This window comes from Bufo bufo, chromosome 5 (assembly GCF_905171765.1).
Source record: "Bufo bufo chromosome 5, aBufBuf1.1, whole genome shotgun sequence".
Classification (NCBI taxonomy): Eukaryota; Metazoa; Chordata; class Amphibia; order Anura; family Bufonidae; genus Bufo; species Bufo bufo.
Window position 1 is genome coordinate 210,681,165 of NC_053393.1, and position 24,254 is coordinate 210,705,418.

General features: G+C 41.1%; 1 protein-coding gene across 1 annotated transcript in view; it reads right to left on the bottom strand.

Moving 5' to 3' along the window:
• Positions 1-24,254, bottom strand: part of EGFR (epidermal growth factor receptor) — a 210,698-nt gene that overhangs the window by 77,869 nt on the left and 108,575 nt on the right. Inside the window, exon 2 of the mRNA XM_040433365.1 lies at positions 3,411-3,562. Within this exon, the coding sequence (XP_040289299.1) occupies positions 3,411-3,562 (152 nt within the window). The remainder of the gene's footprint in view (positions 1-3,410; positions 3,563-24,254) is intronic.

Consider the following 24,254-nt stretch of genomic DNA (forward strand, 5'->3'; position numbering starts at 1 on the left):
TTCCAATAAACTGACTAAAGGGTGTCAGTGGCTATAGCTGTAGATCGACCACTATTTCTCCTACACTCAACAGAGAGAGGGGAATAAGCCATTGTATAACACCTATGGCTAGTGTTGAGCAAATCAAAGCCAAAGGAACTGACCGATCTGAATTTCAGGAAAAATTTGATTTGCAGCAACGTGGTAACTAATTTATTTTTCCTGAAATGGCGGTAAAAAAATTAAAATACATACTCCCCTTATCTATTTGCGTGCAAATAGGCCAATGGATAAGGTGAATATTTTTTTTTTACCCTGACACCCCTGAAAGGCCTAAGTTGTAGTCTCAGATGCCGCCATCAGCGATGAACGCAGCATCTAAGGGAGTTCAATGACGAGGGCGGCGCAATCGGCCATAACCCATCATTGCTCCAGCTACATACAAAGGTATGCGTTAGGGTACTTTCACACTTGCGTTTTTCTTTTCCGGCATAGAGTTCCGTCACAGGGGCTCTATACCGGAAAAGAACTGATCAGGCATATCCCCATGCATTCTGAATGGAGAGCAATCCGTTCACGATGCATCAGGATGTCTTCAGTTCAGTCGTTTTGACTGATCAGGCAAAAGAGAAAACCGCAGCATGCTACGGTTTTATCTCCGGCGAAAAAAACTGAAGACTTGCCTGAATGCCGGATCCGGCATTTTTTCCCATAGGAATGTATTAGTGCCGGATCCGGCATTCAGAATACCAGAATGCCGGATCCGTCCTTCCGGTCTGCGCATGCGCAGACTGAAAAAAAGGTGAAAAAAATAAATGCCGGATCCATTTTGCCGGATGACACCGGAAAGACGGATCCGGCATTTCAATGCATTTTTTCGACTGATCAGGCATTTTTAAGACTGATAAGGATCCTGATCAGTCTTACTAATGCCATCAGTTGGCATACGTTTTGCCTGATCCGGCAGGCAGTTCCGGCGGTGGAACTGCTTGCCGGATCTCTCTGACGCAAGTGTGAAAGTAGCCTTACATTTCTTAGTGAAATTAGGCGAAGCAACTAAAACTAATTTTTTATAACTTCAGTCATCTCTACCTATGGCTGATTTCTCATGAGAACAAAGGAGCAGGCAGGTTAAAATTTGACATGCCCATTCTTTCTCTCCCTATCATTTGCTGAACGATCTTTGGCCAGACTTGTAATACAGGTGCATCACAATAAATTAGAATATCATTGAAAAGTTAATTTCAGTAATTCAGTTCAAAAAGTAATATTCATATAATATAGATTCATTACACACAGAGTGATCTATTTCAAGTGTTTATCTCTTTTAATGTTGATGGTTATGGCTTACAGATAATGAAAACCCAAATGTCAATATCTCAGAAAATAAGAATATTGTGAAAAAGTTTAATATTGTAGACTTGTGGTTTCACACTCTAGTCAGATAACCTGCAAAAGTCCCTTAGTCTGGTCCAGAATGCTACACAATCATGGGGAAGAATGACTTGACAGTTGTCCAGAAGAAAGTCATTGACACCTTCCACAAGGTGTGTAAGCCACAACTGCTAAAAAAAATAAAAAAAATCTGGCTGTTCACAGAGTGCTATATCCAAGACATTTTAAAGGGAACCTGTCATCAACTTTATGCTGATCTCACTGAACTGAGGGCAGCATAAAATAGTGACAGAAATGCTGATTTCAGCGGTGTGTCACTCATGAGCTAAAAGTAAGTGGTTGCTGAGAACCAGTATCATAATCACTGCAGCTCGGGCCTGGAAAAGAGTCAAATCTACTTGAGAAGAGTCATGGTTATTCATAATCTCCTGCTCTCTCACCCATCTGCTGATGATTGGCAGTTCTCTCCTAGGGAGAAAACTAGGTAGAAGACTGTCAGTCATCAGCAGGTGGACGAGGAGAGCAGAAATTTATGAAAAACCATGACTCTTCTCAGGTGGCCGGGACTCTTTTCCAGGCCCAGTCTGCAATGATTGTGATGTTGATTTTCGGCAACCACTTACTTTTAACTTTTAAATGACACCCCTGAAATCAACTCACCTGTCTCTACTTTATGCTGCTGTTAGTATGGGCAGCACAAAGTTGATGACAGGTTCCCTTTAATGGAAAGTTGAGTGGAAGGAAAAAGTGTGGTAGAAAAAGGTGAACAAGCGACAGGGATAACCATAACCTTGAAAGGATTGTCAAGAAAAGGTCATTTAAGTATTTGGGGCAAATTCACAAGGGGTGGACTGTGGCTGCAGTCAGTGCTTCAAGAGCCACCAAACACAGACGTATGCAGGACATGGGCTACAACTGTCGCTTTATATGTGTCATGCCACTCATGACCCAGAAACAACGTCAGAGGTGTTTTACTTGGGCTAAGGAGAAAAAGGACTGCACTGTTGCTTAGTGGTCCAAAGACCTGTTTTCAGATGAAAGTAAATTTTACATGTCATTTGGAAATCAAGGTCCCAGAGTCTGGAGGAAGAGTGGAGAGGCACACAATCCAAGTTGCTTGAGGTCCATTATGAAGTTTCCACAGTCAGTGATGGTTTGGGGAGCCATGTCAAACTGCTGGTGTTGTCTACTGTGTTATATCAAGTCCAATGTCAGCCCAACTGTTTACCAGGAAATTTTAGAGCACCTCATACTTCCCTCTGCTGACAAGCCTTATGGAGATGCTAATTTTATTTTCCAGCAGGACTTGGCACCTGCCCACACTGCCAAAAGTGCAAATACCTGGTTTAATAACCACAGTATCACTGTGTTTGATTGGCCAGCCACTCGCCTGACCTAAACCCCATACACAATCTATGGGGTATTGTCAAGAGGAAGATGATGAGACACCAGACCCAACAATGCAGACGAGCTGAATGCCGCTATCAACGCAACCTGGGCTTTCATAACCCCTCAGCAGTTCCACAGGCTGATTGTCTCCATGCCACACTGCATTGATGCTGTAATTCATTCAAAAGGAGCCGCCACCAAGTATTGAGGGGATATCCTGTACTTACTTTTCAGTAGACCAACATTTCTGTATTAAAACTCATTTTTTAAATTGGTCTTACATAATATTGTAATTTTCTGAAATACTGTCTTTTAGGTTTTCATTAGCTATAAGCCATAATCATCAACATTAAAAGAAATAAACGCTTGAAATAGATCACTCCGTGTATAATGGATCTATAGAATATCTGAGTTTCACTTTTTGAATTAAAATACTGAAATAAATTAACTTTTTCATTATATTTAAATTTATTGAGATGCACCTGTACAAATTAGATGGTTGGCTGGTCCTACAGAAATTGCCTGGTTCAGCTGACCACAGTTTAATGGGTATGGCCAGCTTCAGAGCTATGACCCATTGACAATAGCATTTAAATAAAAGAAATGCGAACATCACTGAACTTAATAGAAGAGTTTCAGTAACATACCTTTATGAAAGATAGGTCATGATTCCGTTTTAAGTGGGTGAGTTCCAGACTTCCAAGTACAACCTGGCATCCATTGTACATCCTCTTCATAAAGTTGTAGTGTTCGTCAACCGTGTACATTTGTGTCAACTTGTTATCATTTCCCAAGCAAACTGTAAGGGAATACACGAAGTTAAGCAACTGGGAAATATACTAAAGTAAGAAAAATTATTTGGTTGAGATAGAAAGATTGCTGTTATAGTGGACCCCTCCGAATACAAATCCAGGATGCTGCAAAGGGAATGTCCTTACCATCCAAACATTCAGATATTATAGGGGGAGGTCCAGACTATACAGCCAGAATGCTGTTACAGATGTAGGTCCACAATTATAGAAGTAGACTGCTGTTATAGGGCATGGTACAAAATACTCTGTCACACTGCACCAGGCTACATAACCAGACTGCTGTATTAGTGAAGGTCCAGGCAATATAAACAGACTGCTGTATCAGGGGAGGTCCAGACTACATAACCAAAGGGCTGTATTAGTGGAGGTCCAGACTAAATAACCTGAGTTCTGTTATAGGGGGCGGTCCAGACTACATAACCAGACTGCTGTATTAGTGGAGGTCCAGGCAATATAAACAGACTGCTATATCAGGGGAGGTCCAGACTACATAACCAAAGTGCTGTATTAGTGGAGGTCCAGACTAAATAACCTGAGTGCTGTTATAGGGGGCGGTCCAGACTACATAACCAGACTGCTGTATTAGTGGAGGTCCAGGCAATATAAACAGACTGCTGTATCAGGGGAGGTCCAGACTACATAACCAAAGGGCTGTATTAGTGGAGGTCCAGACTAAATAACCTGAGTTCTGTTATAGGGGGCGGTCCAGACTACATAACCAGACTGCTGTATTAGTGGAGGTCCAGGCAATATAAACAGACTGCTATATCAGGGGAGGTCCAGACTACATAACCAAAGTGCTGTATTAGTGGAGGTCCAGACTAAATAACCTGAGTGCTGTTATAGGGGGCGGTCCAGACTACATAACCAGACTGCTGTATTAGTGGAGGTCCAGGCAATATAAACAGACTGCTGTATCAGGGGAGGTCCAGACTACATAACCAAAGGGCTGTATTAGTGGAGGTCCAGACTAAATAACCTGAGTGCTGTTATAGGGGGCGGTCCAGACTACATAACCAGACTGCTGTATTAGTAGAGGTCCAGGCAATATAAACAGACTGCTGTATCAGGGGAGGTCCAGACTACATAACCAAAGTGCTGTATTAGTGGAGGTCCAGACTAAATAACCTGAGTGCTGTTATAGGGGGCGGTCCAGACTACATAACCAGACTGCTGTATTAGTGGAGGTCCAGGCAATATAAACAGACTGCTGTATCAGGGGAGGTCCAGACTACATAACCAAAGTGCTGTATTAGTGGAGGTCCAGACTAAATAACCCAAGTGCTGTTATAGGGGGCGGTCCAGACTACATAACCAGACTGCTGTATTAGTAGAGGTCCAGACTACATAAAAAGACTGCAGGGGATGGTCCAGATGACATATTCAGACTGCTGGATTAGTGGAGGTCAAAACTACGTAACCTGAGTACTGTTATATGGGCAGGTCCAGACTACACTGCCAGACTGCAATCATAGGAACGGTCTAGACTTTGTAGCCATCTTAAAGTAAGTGAGCACTTTTAAGATCTATATCCCAAGAAATAATCTGGGTTCTAAAGCTAGCACAGTTTTTTTTTTTGTGCACCAACTAAAACCTGTCAGAGGTCCAGTAAAATAAGTAAGACGGAGCACACTGAATTGTAATATTCCCTTTCTCTACTAATAATCATTCTGACTTGACAGAGAATGAACTTTGATCCCTTAAGTGTTAAACAGAAAGAAATGGTAACTGGATGAGAAGCATAACAAAGGTGAATACATTATTAATGTAGGAGGTCTCCTAGGCAGGGTACAGTTTTCCTCTACAGAAAGCCGTAACCAGAGACTGTTGTGTAACTTGTTGATAATGGTCTATGTCAATGGTTGTAAAGATAATATATATTATATATTTACAGAAAAACACATATTACAGATATTGTAGATTTACCTACAAAAGGTTATGCAGGTAAAGAGGGAATAATACAACTGTAAGTAGTCCTGTTGCTAAATTTCATGGTGAATAAATGTCCATTTTAGACGATCATTTAAAAAATGTTTTTTTTTTGAGTATACCCAGCTTAAGACAGCTATCTTGACCCTCTATGTCCATTATACAACAATATTAAAGGCCAAGTCATAAGTTAATTCTTTCCCGTCCTCATGCAATAAGTCTGAAGCCTGTATCCTTCACTAGAAATGCGTGTATTGCACAGCTGCTTGGGCTACACAGGAAGTTTATAGATCACTGTGTGTATACAGAGACTCAATTATTGAACTGGCATCTCTAAAGAACCAGAATCACAGCTGGAAATGACCTTTTTTTCACTGCCTAAAAGGAGAATAAATACAGACAGTATATATATATATATATATATATATACACACACACACACACACATATCCAGTACTGTGCAATGCAAACGTGTAGAAAAAATGCTGCAAAGTGAGAATGCTTTCTAAAACAGTAGTGTTAACAGTTTACAGTATATGGTTCTTATGTACACGTAAGCCTATATGGTTTCCTAATACAGAGCAGAGTACTGCAATGAAATAAATTAAAAAAAGGTCCAGCTTCTCCAAAAAGTTACAGTCTTTATTTTCTTAGTGCAGGTTAAAATTCAATATCCATTAACAGCTTCTACGTATTTCAGACCCCTGTGGTTAGGTCCTTATTCATGAAGCTTTTTTTAAATGATTTCAGTGTTGTAATTGGTGCTAGGTTCCCAGCCCCAGTTTGTGCTTCCTACTGTGACATCCTTTCAGGTGAGCACAGCCACAACCACGTTTTTCAGAGCAGTGTACTGGTACTGCTATATCACATACACCTACAAGAAGTAGTCTTTAAATGGCCATATGTATAAAAATAACAATAATATTTATTAAATAAGTCACAATAATATAAAAAGATGAAAAACACAACCACTAAAGTGCGGTACCACTGAGGGACAAGAGGTAAATAAATAATTACGTCACCTATAAGAACTGTGTGGGGTCGATATAAACACCATAATGTATATAATTCTCAGACATGACATCTATGGACCATAAGTTTAAAGTGCCTAGTGCCAGATACAGTTCACCAAAACCAAACATAAGACTGGTGAAAAAATCCAAATACCCCTCACACAGAAGGGAAAGCAAAATCATACAATGAGACAAAGCTTACCCATGCTGTTACTGTCAACCTCAGAAGGACCGCACACCCTGGCGCTCGTTTCTTCGCACCCCCAGAAGAAGATGTTTTGCTGAAACGCGCGGTACAGCACTTTAGTGGTTGTGTTTTTCATCTTTTTATATTATTGTGACTTATTTAATAAAGATTATTGTTCTTTTTATACATATGGCCATTTAAAGAATCCGTTTCTTGTAGGTTTATGTGATTTCCATGAGTTGGCTTTTTTTAAGGGGTTATTGTACCTTATGCAACGTTGAGATTGAACGGAAGTACTTTTTGCTGGCTGGTAACCTATATGTTCTAACTGGTACTGCTATATCATTGGACTCCTCTAGAAGTAATGGTTCTAAAAGAGAATACCTTTGGAAATATAGAATATTACAGAACTCTGTCTATCTATATGTATACACACACACACACACACACACATAGTACCGTGCAAGCCTTTTAGGCAGGTATGAGAAAAATGCTGCAAAGTAAAAATGTTTTTATTTAAAAAAAAAAAATAGAAGTGTTAATAGTTTCTTTTTATCAATTAACAAAATGCTAAGTGAGTAAAAACTAAAAAGAAATGTAAATCAAATATTTGTTGTGACCTCCTTTTACCTTCGCAGGGAGGTTGTTACAAACATCTTGGAGAACTAACCACAGGTCTTCTGTGGATGTAGGCTTGCTCAAATCCTTCTGTCTCTTCGTATAGCCCTAGACAGACTAGATGATGTTGAGATCAGAGCGCTGTGGGACATCTTAATGACCATGTACGTTTGGGGTCATTTCTCTGCTGCAATTAGATGCCTCCCTGATGGTATTGCATGATGTTTGGAAGAACCTCCCTGCCGAGTTCCTTCAAAAACTGCATGCAACTTTACCTAGAAGAACTCATGCTGTTTTGAAGGCAAAGGGCAGTCTCAACAAGTACTGATTTGATTTAGATTTCACTTTTGAGAACATGTCGTCTAGGGAAAACAGCCAGAAGGCCGTAGATCTACTGTGAGTGTTGCTGCCTTTTCGAACAGCTAATCAGCGGGGGTCCTGGGTGTCGGATCAAATCCAAAGGATGGGTCATCAGTATTCTTGGAAAACCCCTTTAAATACACAAGAAAACACAAATACAAACTTTTCCATTGAATGGTTCCAAATATGCTACAACTGTACACACATAGGTACTGGTCTGACAATAAAGATGTATATTCTTTCTATTATGGTAATGTTTGTAGTCCCCATTATAAAAGATGGGATTTGGCCGGACAAGAAGTGATGAGTGCAGTGATTTTTGTCTGGCTGAAGCCTGTGATTTATGCCAGGGATCGATCAGATCCCTGCTGGATCTCATTATAGTCAATGAGGTCTGGAGGGCATGCAGGACTATCCGGCTATACTGGATCCGGAGAACCCCGGCAGGCTGTTTTCGGACAGAACAAGCTAGATTAGCTTTGCCGCAAGTGTGAAAGCAGCCTAACCCTTCCAATATCTTATATTCATGTCTTCCTTTATTAATGTAGCAATTTATGGTCTCATGATAAATAACAGAATCATTTACATTTCTTAAAATCTCTAGAATCGTATTATTAGGTTTGCACAGGGAGCAAGGCCAATGCTAAGCCATTCTGACAACAGTTATACAATAGGGAATTATTTATGCCATTCTCTAACATATCGGTGTAGGCTGACTGAGAGTGACAGACAAGAGCTTAGAATTGCGTTTGTTCATGCCATATGTGAACAGTACCCACTTCACAATTGGAACTCGCGACGCACCATAAAAAGGCAACGTACTAACGGCTGTTTGTTTTCATTTAAGAGCTTATAATTGCTGTCTGATTCATTTCCTTGTACATAAGGTAACTTTGCACTCCTCCACCTTTATATTTCCTGTTGCATCAATACCTAGTCATACCAAGACTAGCTCATCTAGCTAACATTACAACGCACATTTCTTGTAGCGACTTGCGCCAACTTTCCAAACATGCAAATATAATAAAGCCATTATCAGGGATAGCAGATGCATCTATCAGCAAGACAACCTCTCAGCCGCCATGTACTCTTTGTTTCTGTCACCAAGGTTCAGATCACTGTCCTCGCTTGTCACTCTGTTGGTAACCATTAACCTTTGTGAATGTTCCATGAAGAGCAAATATTTATAAGAAAACGCAACGAGGAGATAATAAGGCACATAAGGCAACATGGATGAACTATTTAGAAGCAATCATTCTAATCACCTCAATGGTAGTAGTGTAGCTTGTGACAAGAATAGACAGTAGACTGATTACATGGACTACTTATCAGTGACAGGCCTAAGGCCCCTTGCAGACGAGCATGTCCGGAATAGGTCCGGATGCGTTGCGTCTGCGCCCGTGCGATAAAAACTGAACATCGGAACGCAATCGCAGTCAAATCTGACTGCAATTGCGTACCTACTCGCAAAATTTTCCCTGATCGCAGACACAACGCATCCGGACACGCTTGTCTGAAAGGGGCCTAAAGAGATAACCATGCTCTGCACTGATGAGATGCAAAGACCCCAAAACAGCAGATAGGTGTCTTTTTCTTATGGAAAAGATTCTGGTTTTAGGTTTGTCCTCTTGGATACAAACTTATTTACAGGCCTACAGCGCATTATTTCTGCTGATGGGTTGTTGCTTCCAGACAGAGGTTTTATCATAGGTTGTGCAGAAGTTACAGTTGCATATGTGCCCTGGGGTTTGAGGTTGCCCAAAGTCCCTTCTGCCACATATGAGAAGAGTGTCATATGTCATAGAAAAGACTTTTGGGCCCTGAAGCCTCACACTAAAGTTCTGCTCCTAGACTTGGGCAGGTCTAACACATTAAAGATGTAGAAACTGTAGGAGACAAAGCAAGATATTTCTGTTTTGCAGCAATATCTTCTTTGGAAAGATAGTATTTTCAGAACTATTTAAATGTCGGTGGCTACACTAAAAAAAGACCCACAATACATCCGACAGGTCTGCATGGGAGAAATAAAATACAGATGTGCCCACCTTCACTTTAGCTCTAATATGGTTAAAGGGGTTGTCCACTTTTCGAAACCATTTCCATTCACCCTATTATGCGATTCTGAGTTAATAGTGAAGGGAGGGTTTTCTGTTCAGGTTCCTCATGCCTTGGTCAGAATGGAGAGCGGTTACAAAGAGAGTCTCTTGGTCTGGAGGACCTGTCTTGTCCTGTATTACACCGGCAACCCACTGATTTCATTGGATTTTTGTAATGCTTCATTTCCCCTGTGGTGGCGCTGCAGGGAAATGTAAGACTAGTCCTAGTTCACACTTCAGTGATTTCCATCAGTGATTTTTAAACCAAAACCTGGAATGGAGCCTCCATAGATAAGGTAGAATGGAAAGATCAGCACTTGCTCTGCGTTTCTGACCTGCACCTGGTTTTGGCTGAACATCACTGATGGAAATCACTGACCAAACACTGAAGTGTGAACTAGGCCTCACTGTCAGGTTTCCACATTGATTACAGCTAACCACTGTCAGTCCTGGCAGGGGGACACTTTAGAATCTACTTTGGTCAACACCGAATATTAATTCCGGAGTCGCTCTGGTGCTGGAAATAGGGCTGATAAACATACGTTATCTATAGACATGTGAACTCAAACACAAATTTCGAGGCTAATGGGCCCTTTAAAACTGGCCAACAATTGAAACGATCATTGCTAACCAGCGTTACTAGTAACGCTGGTTAGCGTTCATCTTGCTGTGCAAATGCACCGCCGATTACCTGATGAATAAGCAAAACGCTCGTTTATCGGGTAAAGGGACCATTGCACAGTGCACAGTATGGTGTCAAGGAAAATGCTTCAGTATCTACAATACTCTCATAATTTCATGGGCTACTCTGTGCCTCTTTTACCAGTAATCTTTTCTATTTTTGACCATTTTACAATTCACCCTGTTTTCAAGTTTTAGTTACTAGACTAAATTTTCTGGGGTTAGGAGGGAAGGCCAAATGTGCTGATTTAGATGTGGTCTGTTCTGCCATAAAATTATGTTGGTATCCTGTCTACTGGAAGCCAAAAACCACAACTTTCTAAAGATGGACATGAAATGAAACAGAAAATATATTAAAGAACTGGAATAAAATCTGATGAAAGAATACATAAACATAAAAGATAACAAACACCAACCAAATGATCATCAATCATTGCACTACGGTACAGTCTTTATAAGCCATATAACACTATCTTTACTCCTATATTCTCATATATAATAAAAATGACTTCTTAAAGGGAACCGGTCACATTGAAAATGACAGCTCGTCTGCAGAAAAGTGTGGCAAAATGTTTAAAAATAATGGTCAGTATCAGTGATTGACAGTTATCTCTGCATGCCCACTCATACAGGAAAGGCTGTCAATCACTGAGTAGGCCCACCCACTGGACTCCTAAGCATAGGAAGAGCAGAGCTTTAGATCGAGGATCTAAAACTCTGTGTTGATTAATAGCAAAATTCCTAGAGTTTCGATGCAATATATTTCTTCAGTGTAGACTTTTACAAGACCATGATTTGGTTGCTTCATGTATGCATAATTATTTCCTTATGTCTCCAGAAATGGTGGTGACATTATGGTTGACAGGATCACAGACATGTTTTTCCAAGCATAGTAGAAAAAGAAAACGGTTTTATACTGAAACTGTTTCTTACCACCCACTACTTTTTTGGACTGACATTTAAATTACTGTGTAGGACAAGGCTTAATAAAACTTTGTAAGAAGAAGTTCTGAAGAAAGGCTTCAGTTTCCGGTCTTGAAGTCAATAAAACAAAGGGGAGAGTCTTTGTGTAGGTGTAGATTTACTTATCATTATCTAAAGACTTCCTCAAACACTGTAGATTTTTACTTACAGTGAATTCATCATCTATAGTTCTTATACTGATTAAAACCAGACACTTATTTTTTCTAATCTGTTTTTATTTTGAGACTGCATTTTCAGATATGCTTTACAGTAGCCACATGGACCATAACTCAGCTAACTCAGCAACTTCTATGGCAGAGTGTTGTAGTAATTCTCTGTGACCTGTGTAGCGGTCACTGTGCATGGAGGGGGAGGAACTGAGCCGTGACTATCGCCATTGTGAATGATGGATCCTGTGTAATTATATATACTGTAGATGCTACCCGCCATTGTAATCCTGCCTATGATAATAATAGGATGACTCCTGAAAGGTGATCTCTTCAGGACAGCAAGTGTCAGTCTATCATAAATGTAAACTGCAGGATGTCAGGATTTTTTTTTATGATATGGAAATATGTTTACCGAAAAAACTTATTTAACTCCTTGACTTCAAAGCCCATAATGAGCACAGGTATAAATGAATAAACTACACTTAGTATTACCAAGTATACCAAGTTATACAGAATTTTTCTCATTAAAGAGGTTATCCCATGACTAAATGTAAAAAATGAAAATTAGACATCATATAGTACCAGCTCTGTACATAGAAACATAGAAACATAGAATGTGTCGGCAGATAAGAACCATTTGGCCCATCTAGTCTGCCCAATATACTGAATACTATGGATAGCCCCCGGCCCTATCTTATATGAAGGATGGCCTTGTGCCTATCCCATGCATGCTTAAACTCCTCCACTGTATTTGCAGCTACCACTTCTGCAGGAAGGCTATTCCATGCATCCACTACTCTCTCAGTAAAGTAATACTTCCTTATATTACTTTTAAACCTTTGCCCCTCTAATTTAAAACTGTGTCCTCTTGTGGTAGTTTTTCTTCTTTTAAATATGCTCTCTTCCTTTACCGAGTTGAGTACCTCACATGGATCCAGAGATCTTCCCATTCATTGCTCTGTTATCAATATGGCAGCTCTAGGGGAGTGTCTATTCTACTGAAGCTCAGGGGGCGTGTCCATGATCTCCCTATCACAGCTCAGGAGGCAGTTGAAGGATGAAACTGAGCATGTGCGGCCTTCTCAGTGAGAAGGACAAAGAAATAAGAAAAAGAACAAACAGCAGGTGGCACTATTCACGTGCATTTTATTGAATAACTACTTGGCTATGCTAAATTTTCAATTACATGTAATTACAAAAGTATTCAGATCCAGGTGCTGGTTTGAAAGCTGTAAAATATTTTCTGTGCGTTAACCCCTTTAAACTATATATCAATCTACTCATCTCCTCCTGCTTTTGTCACGGCGGGGAATAGGGGAAACCCCCCACCATACAATGTAAGAAGGACAATGGTAGCAACTAGGCCAGGACGCCGGGATCAGGGAGCAGGTCACCTCCTATTGCATCCCTAATCCTCTCCCTAACTCCCAACCGTATGAGCAGACCCTGATGGTGGGACGGCTCATACCCTGGATACCTAATATCCTGAGTCGCCCTGGAAATCCCTCACTTAAGAGCAGGGGAGAGACAACCTGTTCATCCACAACACGGAGCCTAGAAGCAGGGAAAGGGAAACACATACAGCAAAAGGAGATGGCAGGTAAGCGAAACCAATAACACACTTACCTGCCACAGACACACAGACTGGAACCAGTGCACAAGTGCTGGTGTCCACACCAACATTAAAGGATACAGCACACACCACAAACCACACAGGAACCCAGGACACCATAGCTGCAATAACATGGGACAGGGGAAAGTCTAGTAAACATAACACCAAACACCACCAGACATGTAACACCAAGCTAGACATATAAACACCCTGAACATAACCCACTCCATACAAATAGGGACAGGAAGGGAAGGAGACACCAGGATGACATTGAACATCTATGACCACAAGGGTGGCCCTCACTGGAAAGATGGTAAAGCCAGGAGCAGTGAACCACCAGCACACACCAATCCTGGATGAACACTCAGCTACAGGCTTCCAGCAGAGACTAAATAGCCCAAGCAGCCACACCCACAAACACACAACCCAGTGTTCACAAAACACTAGGAAGGGAGTTAACCCTTCCAACACCAGACAGAGGAAGGAAGCCACTTAAAGGGGAAGTGCACACACAAGCAAACATGTTACCACCGGCAACAACATGCGTGGCAACCATGTTACGGCAATCACCCAGAAGGCCGAGACACTGCCACCGCATGCTCTAACAGCAACACGTTGCCGCGGGCAACCGCAAGTGTGGCAACAGTGTCACAGCGTTCACCATAGGCCGTGACAGCTTTACTACCTGCTGCCTTTAGCTCAACCACCATGTTCAATGTGACAGGTTCCCTTTAAAAAGTCTTCAATTACTGAAGTATTTGTTACAGCGGCAGGTATATTATTATTAGACGTGCTATCATTTAAAAGCATGCAATTTTGCCAGTTGAACAACAACAAATATGTACAGCTACTACTGAAATATTCAGGAAGTCAAAATGATATTTACAATTACAACCAGGAAGCCTGTACAGCTTAAAAGTCGGCAAACAAAATTATTAAATGGACATTAACATAAAATACCAGTTAATTTAATATTAAGAGGCATCTGTACAATTATCATTAAAAGACATCTGTATCATAAGCAGAATAATGAAACTCTCTGTAACCTTATGTAATCAACCCTGCCCATGCCCTTGTGATAATGGAGCTGTCTGGATGAGACCACCTCTTAACAGGAGATACAGCTGGGTCTACCACTTGATACTGGCTCTTTGATTAGATACATCCAAGAGTTGTGATGCCATAAAGGACTGCAGCAACACTATATTAACCTCCACTAGTTAAAAGGGGTACAATGCCATGTTTTGTTTCCCTGTTCCTCAGTATTTAAAGGGGTTCTCCAGCTTTTTAACAATTTTTGTCCCCCTCCCAGCAGGACCTGCGGAGGGAAGTATACTTACCTGCTCCCTACCACTAGGTTCTGGCTCATTTAGTCCACAGCTGTGTTCACTATACTCAAGTTTCCACTTGAAAACGTATGATGCAGATGGCAGTATGTGCCACTGCAGCCAATGATTGGCCTCAGATGTTTGAGGACATGTCAACACTGAGGCCAACACTGCAATGGCACAAGTGACCCCACCTGTGCCAGAAGTTTGCAAGCAGGATCAGAGTGTGGCAAACACATCAGTGGACTGAAGGACCTGGAACGGAGTGGCAGCGAGCAAGTAAATATGCTTCCCTCCACTGGTCCAGTGAATGAAGGGGGGACGACGACGACGACCAAAAAGTGTTAAAAATCTGTAGTACCTCTTCTGTTAGGGAAGTTGTAGTTAATAGATGTAGGTCCTCATTCAGGATCCTCATCTATTTGTTGAAGTGTCTCTCTCTCTGGAGGATCCAGCATGCCTGTGTATGATAGCCCATACATTTCAGTGGACATTGTGTAATGCCTCATTTCCCCTGTGGTGGCATTGTAGAGAAACTGAACACTTGCAGCTGAGTCTCTCACAGAGTACGGCTGATCAAGGGGTCCCACCAGCAGGAAACCCTGTGATCTGATTATTTTTGAGGTATTTGACTTCCAAAGCAGACTACATCTTAAAGAGGCCCCTTTCTACAGACTGTACACATCATACACTTAAGGAATGTACTTTGTCCAAATGTTTAACAGCTGATAGGTGCATTTTTGCAGTTTAAAGTAATTACCTAAACTATTTAATTTACACAAGTGCATACAATAAAGACGTCCTAAACATAGTATTTTATGTTAAATGTAGAACGGTGTGGTGTTCTTTTCTCTGTTTATTAGTCATGGCAGCCCTACATGAATATTGTACATAGGAGCCAGGCCACCTGAAATAACACAATTTCCCTTCTTGTTCCCTATAGGAGAAACGTGACTCGAAGGCTCAGACATAAAGAAAATAGTGCATACTGTGCCAAAGTAATGAGCTTTCAGATACTGACAGAAGAGTGGTGTACCGCGTACTAAAGTTGGTGTTCGTCTAGGAAGAATTTTTGCCAATAATGATTGCATATTTCAGGTCTCCAGTGAAGTGAAACTTTTTCCTCTAGTTAAGTACAGTAGTTTACCGGCAAAAGCTTGTAAATTAAATGGTGAGACTTAGTCGACTTGTCTATACTGGGAATATATCAGAATGCAGCCCATAGGTTATAGTATCAGTATAACATATTGTAAAATGATTTTACCGCATTTCTCAGGGTCATAGAATTTGGTAAAAATACAAGGTCATAGATGGAAATAAGTTAGGCACATAAAAGAACAGGGAAGGAGTGGTCATAAAGTCCCCATACACATTAGTGTTCAGTTAGCCGAACCTGTCAAGCATGGTGGGTTCAGCCAACACTCTAATGTAGGTGGGGAGCTCCTGACTCTCCCCCAACAGATGATCTTGGGGGGGGGGGGGGTGAGAAGGATTGAGCGAAATGAATAGCTATTTTTACCGAATCCTGCTGTACTTCTGGGAGATAAGCTGCCACCAGAGTTGTTTGGCAGTGGCTTTCCCCATAGAATACACATACACGTTCTGCTGAGCCAAACATTTATGTGTATGGAGAAGATGTTAAGGAGTCAGGAGAGATAGTTGCTGTTTATGCCCAACTTTACACATAGAATAGCAGGGAGTGAGTAGTATGGAACACTAGATGACTGATAACTGATGACTAAAGAACGAAGATCTAGAACAATAACTGTGAAAGGTGTAGTCTGGCTAAAGGTGCCCAAATACCCTCAACAGCTCTCTATCTTCCGACTCCCCTATACACACACAGACTCAGTTTGGCCGACCATGTACAGTATGTGCTTTCAATGGGGAGTGAGGAAAGAGTCCCCTGCCAGACATCGTTTGAATTAGCTTATCTTCTGGGAGAACAAAAGCTCTTTCTCTCTCCCAACATCATCCATTGGGGGAGTGTTGGGAGCTTCCCATAAATAATAGATTGTTAGCTAGTCCCACCGAAAACAACAGTCTCGGCTGACAATAGCCTAATGCATATTACTTCTGATGGAGTTCCACATGACAGACAACAAAGATATTGATGTGATCCTGGATTTCAGTTTAAGTCATAATCAGCATCATTGTAGCCTAAAGTTTACCATATACTTAGATAGCTATTGGCCACCAGTTGTCTCTCCAGACCTCCCCATACTCGTGCATACTCGGCTCGGCTGACCACTCATGTGTTCTCAGTAGGAAGAGGTGGCTCCTCTGACAGCAGCTTTTATCCACAAAAATAATAGGACTGGGCAGTTGAAATCCAACTGCCTGGTCCTTATCTCCCATGACATGTGTTGTCGAGTGAGAGGTCTCCATACACATTAAAGTGGGTGCCTATCCCACTGAAGAAGGTAGCTTCAGCCAACCTTTATCTAATGCAGGGGTAGGCAACCTCCAGCACTCCAGCTGTTGTGAAACTACAACTTCCAGCATGCAAATTTGCTCTGCTTTTCTAAGAACTCACATAGAAATAAATGGAGCATGCTGGGAATTGTAATTTCACAACAGCTGGGGGGCTGAAAGTTGCTGATCCTTGATCTAATGTATGGCCATCTTTGGTGGGAACACATGGTGCAGTGGTTGGACATTATCTAATGTCGTCTTGTAGCACAGGACTGTGAATGACACAATCATTTGAGCAGTAGGTTTTCCTACTCCTGGGACATATATTCCATTTACTGTCCTAGGTTTGCACTTCAATAACCTATTTAAGGCAGAGTGAGGCCTCATGCACACGAACGTGCCTGTTCTTCAGTCTTCAAGTTGCAGATCCGCAAAATATGGACGTGGTCCATATGCTGTCAGTATTTTTTTTGCCGACCCACTTACTTCAAGGGTCCACATTTTGCAGACATATTCAAACTTTTTGCAGAATGGACACATGGCTGCTAAAAGTACACATATGACCCATGTGCTTTCTGCATCCGTATGTTCCATCTGCAAAAAGGTAGAACATATCCTATACCTGGCCGCAAAATATGGACCACAGACCCTTTGAAGTCAAAGGGTCTGCAATAAAATAATTTTATATATATATATATATATATATATATATATATTCTTGTTCCAAACTTTTACTAACGTAACTGCAGAACCAGATAGAGAGGATTCTGATCCCACACAGATTTTCATTTCATTCTTCTCCCAGATTTAATGACCCAAAACAGGAAACAGACCCTGCACATAAATGAACATCAGCGCAGCTCCTTATTCCGTGCCCTGATGAGGAATCCAGGCCAGGAAAACACAATTCGCTTGTAATGCAAGTACCTGATTGCAACCTCCACCAGAGGAAATGAAGATACCAGACTGGCTGGACCACTGCTGTGCTTGCAGGCTAATATATGATATGTTTTCCCGAGCTTACACATTTATGGGGGAGCCCTGATTTCCAAAGAAATAGTGGGGGTGTTGACACGGGATAAGTTACACAAACCCCAGTATATCTGGACTGTATCAGCATATGGCCATGATTGACAAAGCAGAAGTTCACTGCAGTCTGCTCACTTTGATACTATAAATGGTTTATTTGATTTAAAGGAATAGTCCTAATCCAACTGACATGTAAAACAGATCTACATTTATTCATGTATTAACTGCTTAGCATCATAAAACTGAGCATGATACTTTTTTCATATGTGATACGGTGAAACTTCCTTCAGCATATTAAACTGACCTATAATTCTTCCCTAAAGGTCTGGAATTCTGGATTATTTCCAGGCGTGCTCACAACATACTATATCATTGTGTACTACTGACCTGAAATACTTTATAATATATGGGATATAAATTAACAGTTACCTAGCCTTTAAATACTACCCTACATCATGGATTAGCCCTTACTGAGCCATTCCGACAGTCGAGCATCTTTCTAACGTTATAAAAAAAATCCTATTATTCATTCATCCAATTTTTTCCCAATTTTCAAAATGTGGCTTAAACAATCAATGGAGTAAAAAACTGCAGGAAGAAAAAAAACATTCACCTATCTCAAAAGGCGCATGTGGATGAAACGTTGCTCACCCGTGGCGGTCAATAGCGAACACTGGATGCCATGAGAGGGCGTGGTTTCCTCTGCATGTGGCTGCCAAAAAATTAGCACACGATCCAGAGTTATTTTTTTCAAATTAAGTTCCAGTCAATTTCTGTCCATTTAGAGGCCTTGCCAACTGTATGTATCATCTATGCTTTCCTTTGCGATTCCCTTACAGCTGTGCTCCTCTTATTTTGTCATTCTCTTCGCATTTCCAAAGACAATATGTAGTCTTCCATCCCTGGGGCTGTGTAGTGGGTTCCTTCACTATCTCAAAGGAATGGAATGATGCAGCTGTGTGTTACTCAGGACTCCAACAAGTGCTGAGCAATTCAATGAAGAAAATTATAATATGTTGAGTTAATTGAACAGCATGGTGCTAATCTTTTATTATAGTATTTTTTTTCCGGCCAAGCATTCACTAAATAGTGATCAAGGATAACATGCCAATAAGAAATAATTAGGATTTTGCTAATAACTGCCATTTAGGTTGGATTTGGATCTAAACAAAAAAGGAGATTTATGTCTATCTATCTATATGAAGGAATCACAACACTCCAAAATGTATTAGTTCAAATAGGTGCATCTTTATCCATTTAGGTCTAGAGGACCTTAAAGTCAAAGAACCTTTTGGCGCTTGTAATATCTAAAACAGTGTCCAACGTGAACAAAGAAGACATACTGTAGGGACCTCCACATCTGGTCTACAATGAAATCAGTATCTTAGCACATTTTATAGTGGAGTACATTTTGTCTGCAAAACAGAACATGGGTTGATAAAAAGATACCATTAAGTTCAACCAAATCCTGATCAAGTTCAACTAAGTCTTGAATTAGGGAGAAAACCATTTTCTTCACTCCAGGTGTGGCATAAAAAGAAATCCATGGTTTTTTTACTTTTGAACTCTAATTCAACCCTCATAACATCCTGTGGTATACAGGAATTCCAGAGTATGACTGGTCTGAAGCGAATGAACCCACCAACAATACGAGAGACTAGAGTTAAGGAAGAACGGACTCCTGCGGCTAGTACAAAGTGGCAAATGAACAGCCAGTTTCTACCGATCATGCCATACACGTTATTTCTAACCTTTCTAATTTCTATAATTTTCCAACCTGACCGACTACATCTTCAACAGACAGAAGGTTTTTCAAATGATGTTTGCTAAAATATCCAAAATCTTCCATTTTGGAAGACTTTATTTCATATATATGGGCAGATTTACAGTATGTAACCTAACATTGTCTCATTAATTCTCCTCCACCGAACCTGACAGTTGGCACTATGTAGTCAGACAGGAAAAAGTTTTTAGGCATTTGCCAAACCAAGATTTGTCCATTAGACTTGCCAGATGATCAAATGTGATTTATCACTGGAATGAACGCATTTCCACCATGCAAGAGTCTAATGGAACCATCTTGATCTCTCTCCAGCTGACACTTTATGCATGTTATGCATGTTGATCTTTGGCCTGTGCGTTGTTCCTCAGCTATGGAAACCTAAAGCCATGAAGATCCCCATGATCAGTTCTTGTGCTGATATTGTGGCACAGCTAATTTGTGAGCTTGTATAGCATTCTACTATGTGGATGAACTATTTACGCACCCAGAAATTTCAATATCAGCACACTAGCTGACTAGACAAGGCAGGAATTTTAACAAATGAAATGTTAAAAGTGTCAGATGCTGAAAGTTACTAAGCTCTTCAGTATGGCCCGTTCCTCTGCTATTATACGGAAATAGGGACTCTATGCTTGGTTTTACGAATTTGATAGCAGTGGGTAGGACTTAATAAATAAATCCCCTAATAGAAATGGGTATACTCAGGGTATACTAATATTGTTGGCTATGTACTGTAAGGCACTGCATCGGTATAGTTATAAACCCTCCATATAAACACACTCCAGCAGGTGGAGTAGTCTACATTTACTGTAACAGTCAACCCCAAGTGAGCTGAATTGTGTAAGAGGTGCAGGGGCATCAAATTTAATTAGCAGGAAAGGATATTAATATTAAAGTGAACGTAATGTATTGCATTTCCTAACTGTTATGCAGGGCATGACTATATATTAACTGTAAAAATGCGTTGTTATGGCTCTTTATGTACAGTAACATAATTAGAAACCTGCTTGAAGAGATTATCTCATTAAGGCAACCTCTGTGCATATACCCCATTAGGATCCCTATGAGCCAGTATGGAGAGCCGCTCTGTAGGAGCACCTCCCTTTCTGGACGACTCTAGATGCCCTTACTTTATATGGATGGTGAATCATCTGATCCATTTCTGCTGCAGGGGATAGTCCTGGCTTGTAAGGGATGCCGGGAGACAAACAGCTGATCGCTCCTGCAGCCGTATTTCGAAACCTTTAAACTTCCTTGCTTTTGACCAGCTATGTGGAATCTCAAACACAGGTAATGACTCATATATTGACCTTCAATTTTAAGACAACAATGTTTTTATGGACTTATTGGCTTTACTTTCTATTTCGCTATGAGAATATAAAAAAAAAAAATATATATATATATATATATATATATATATAAAAAAAAAAAGGAGTATCATGCCCAAGATTGATGACACTTTCACATGAATCATTCAAAGTGGAGTCTGTATGTCTGTGACTCACTTACCTGAATAACTATATACACCTGATAAGGGGTCTTTCTACTCTCCATAATTAAGAGAAAATGCATGATCCCATTGCCTATAGAATATCATATCATACATTCATATATCCGAACGTTACGAGTTAACCAGTCCTGTCGTCTTATTACGTTGGCACATGAAAGCCAATAAGTATCATTTTGTAGCTCTGACAAAATCAAACCCAAAGGCACATTATCTCAGAAATGTACCTCTTTTCCACTAGTGGTGGATTAGCAGCTTAGGGGTGGGCCGGTACCAGCTAGTATAAAGGTATGGTTACAAATAGGCCCTGCAAATTCCCTGGATTGTCCTTGCCCGTTATGTAAAAATGTATTTTACGTGAGCGTTTTCTGATCTATGTTTAATGACTGTTTTATAGCATTTCTTATTATGTAGTCACAGCTGGTGATTAAATGTAGTTCAGTGTAACAAAAAATAAAGAGAATAATTTGCTGGCTCAATGCTACCCTAACTGAAGGCGGCATAAACTGCTGACAGATACCCTTAGCAAAACAATAGGTCTCTTACTTGACTCCGTCATGTTTCTAAAATCAGCTCTAGCATGAGCTAACTCATAGTCATGAGCACCCAGCTATCCCCGCCACCCCACTTATTGACTGCGTTTTTCCTATTGCAGTCAGCGGTGAGGGACAATTAGGAGAACAAAAAGTCTCTATAGTGCTTGGTCTGTGTTGCGTGTACTCCAAGAGCTCGGCTCATGTGGAGGCTCTTGAACACTGACCTTAGTAAAGCAGCTAAATCACCCAGTTATCTTCTAAGGGTATTTGTCACCAGTTTATGCTGCAGTCAGATATGAGAGCATAAAGTTAGTAATAGATTACCTTTAAAAAGGGATTTCAATATTGATGACCAATCAGCTGTTTGAAAGGAGTGATGTGGCCCGCTCGGATCATATCAAACACAGTGCCATACAAAGTATAGTGGCTGTTCTTGCAGCCCAGGCCTATTCACTGGAATGGGACTAAGCTGCACACAGAAAGAGGTTACAGCATTCAAATGAGCACTGTGGCTTCTTCTAACAGCTGATCGTGGATAATGATGACCTATCTTAGGTGAGCAATATTTTGCTCCTGGAAAACTCCTTTAAAGCAGAAAGGCTCAACTTTTTTTGGTTTGAGGGACACATTTTTACACTGCACCACTTTCAAGGCCTACAACAAAAACGAAAAGGGTATTATCGTCTGGGAAATTTATGGGGTATCAAAAATAGGTGCAGGGTTCTACTTCCAGAAGTCCAACCTATCAAGAGCATGGTCTCCTCTCCCACTCACAATACAGAAAGAAAGATACCAGGCATACATGCTTCTGTCTACATCGTAGTTTGTGTGAGGCCACAAAGTGCTTACCTGGCCCTGCTCCCACATTACATGTCACTTCTATCTGACATGGAAAGAAACATACAAGCATATGTATGACCAGATGTTTGGAGGCAACGCAGAATGGCACTGAGGCCCGCATGTGTTCCACAGGCTGCAGGTTGGTCATCCCTGCCTAAATATATTCATTGCTATGCAGTTGCTGGGCATACTTATAAATATATCATTTAGGTAGGTTGACTGCAGTGAAAAAATGTGTAGGCTTCATCATGAAAAGTCCTTGGTGGTATAACACAAGGTTTATTGACATCAATATTCTCTGATCACACAAAGCTGCTCATTGCCTTGCTGATGCAACCACAGGCCATGGCAGAACTTTCAAGGATGCCCTTAGTTATCCTCTTATCAGTCATCAAAGTACAAATATTAACTGTTCTCTGAACTGTCTTTTGTGTAACTTCCAATTCATGGGAGAGGGGAGAGCTGGAGACTCAGAATGAACTCCTTGGCTAGATTTATAGGCAGTAAGGACAGGACATTACGCAAAGTGACTAATTACTAGCAGGTAGAATACATGACTACAACAGATGTCTCTCAGGAGGCTACTGCTATAGAATTTTACTTAAAAAAGATCTGAAATTAAAACAGAAAATATAAAAAATATAAAGTAGAGCAGTTACTCACAGCAACCAATCAGGGTGTTGCTGTTATATAAAAAGAGCCTCTGAAAAATGAGCCCTAAAGTTTGATTGGCTGCTGTGGGCAACTGCATCCATTTTTCTTGGCACCAGTTTTGATATTTATTTTCTGTATTGTGCCAAAATTTGAAATATATATTTTTTCTAAAATACAATGTCTTGAAAAAGTATTCATACCCCTTGAACTTTTGCACATTTTTTTCACGGTACACACACAAACTTAAATGTGTTTTCTTGGAATTTTATGTGATAGACAAACACAAAGTAGCAAGCGGGTATGAAGTGAAAAGTGATGATACATGGTAAAAATCCGGAAAGTGTAATCTGCAGGGGGACCAAGAGTACCCATGCTCTAAACCCAGCCAACAGTACCTCACTCTGCACTGATTCCTTATTGAGAAGATTCTGCTTTGGCCTGTATGCTTTGATATATTGGAAGACCTGCTAAAAGGTCAGATATTGACCAAACCTAGGAGAGAGTTTTCCATCTTCCTGGTGGACAGCTACTTTGCATCCCTTGCTCCTCTAGACATTCTTTATAGTCACAAACAGTGGCGTCGCTACAGGGGGGCAATTGCCCCCCCCCAGGTCATTCCTTGCCCCCCCCGGGTGCCCCCCCCGCTGATTCGCTGCTGCGCCCGCACTACTCATTCACAACAACAGACAACATAGACATGACAGATGGGGGTGGGGGCGGCGTTCGGACCCAGCGGAGGCAGAGCTTGCAGGGCGGGCGCAGGCTGGGAGTGCGGCAGCCGCAGAGTTGACATCACCACGTAAAGCTGCGTGCCTGCCCTCCCGCACAAACGCTTGCTTCTGCAGCTCTGCTACTGCTAGTGAGCCTGTCTGTGCCCAGGCCCCAGCCTTGGACAGGAGAGGAGGCACTCTCCCAAGAACTCTGCCTGGCCCTGCCCTGGCCGGCTCCTAGGCAAGCT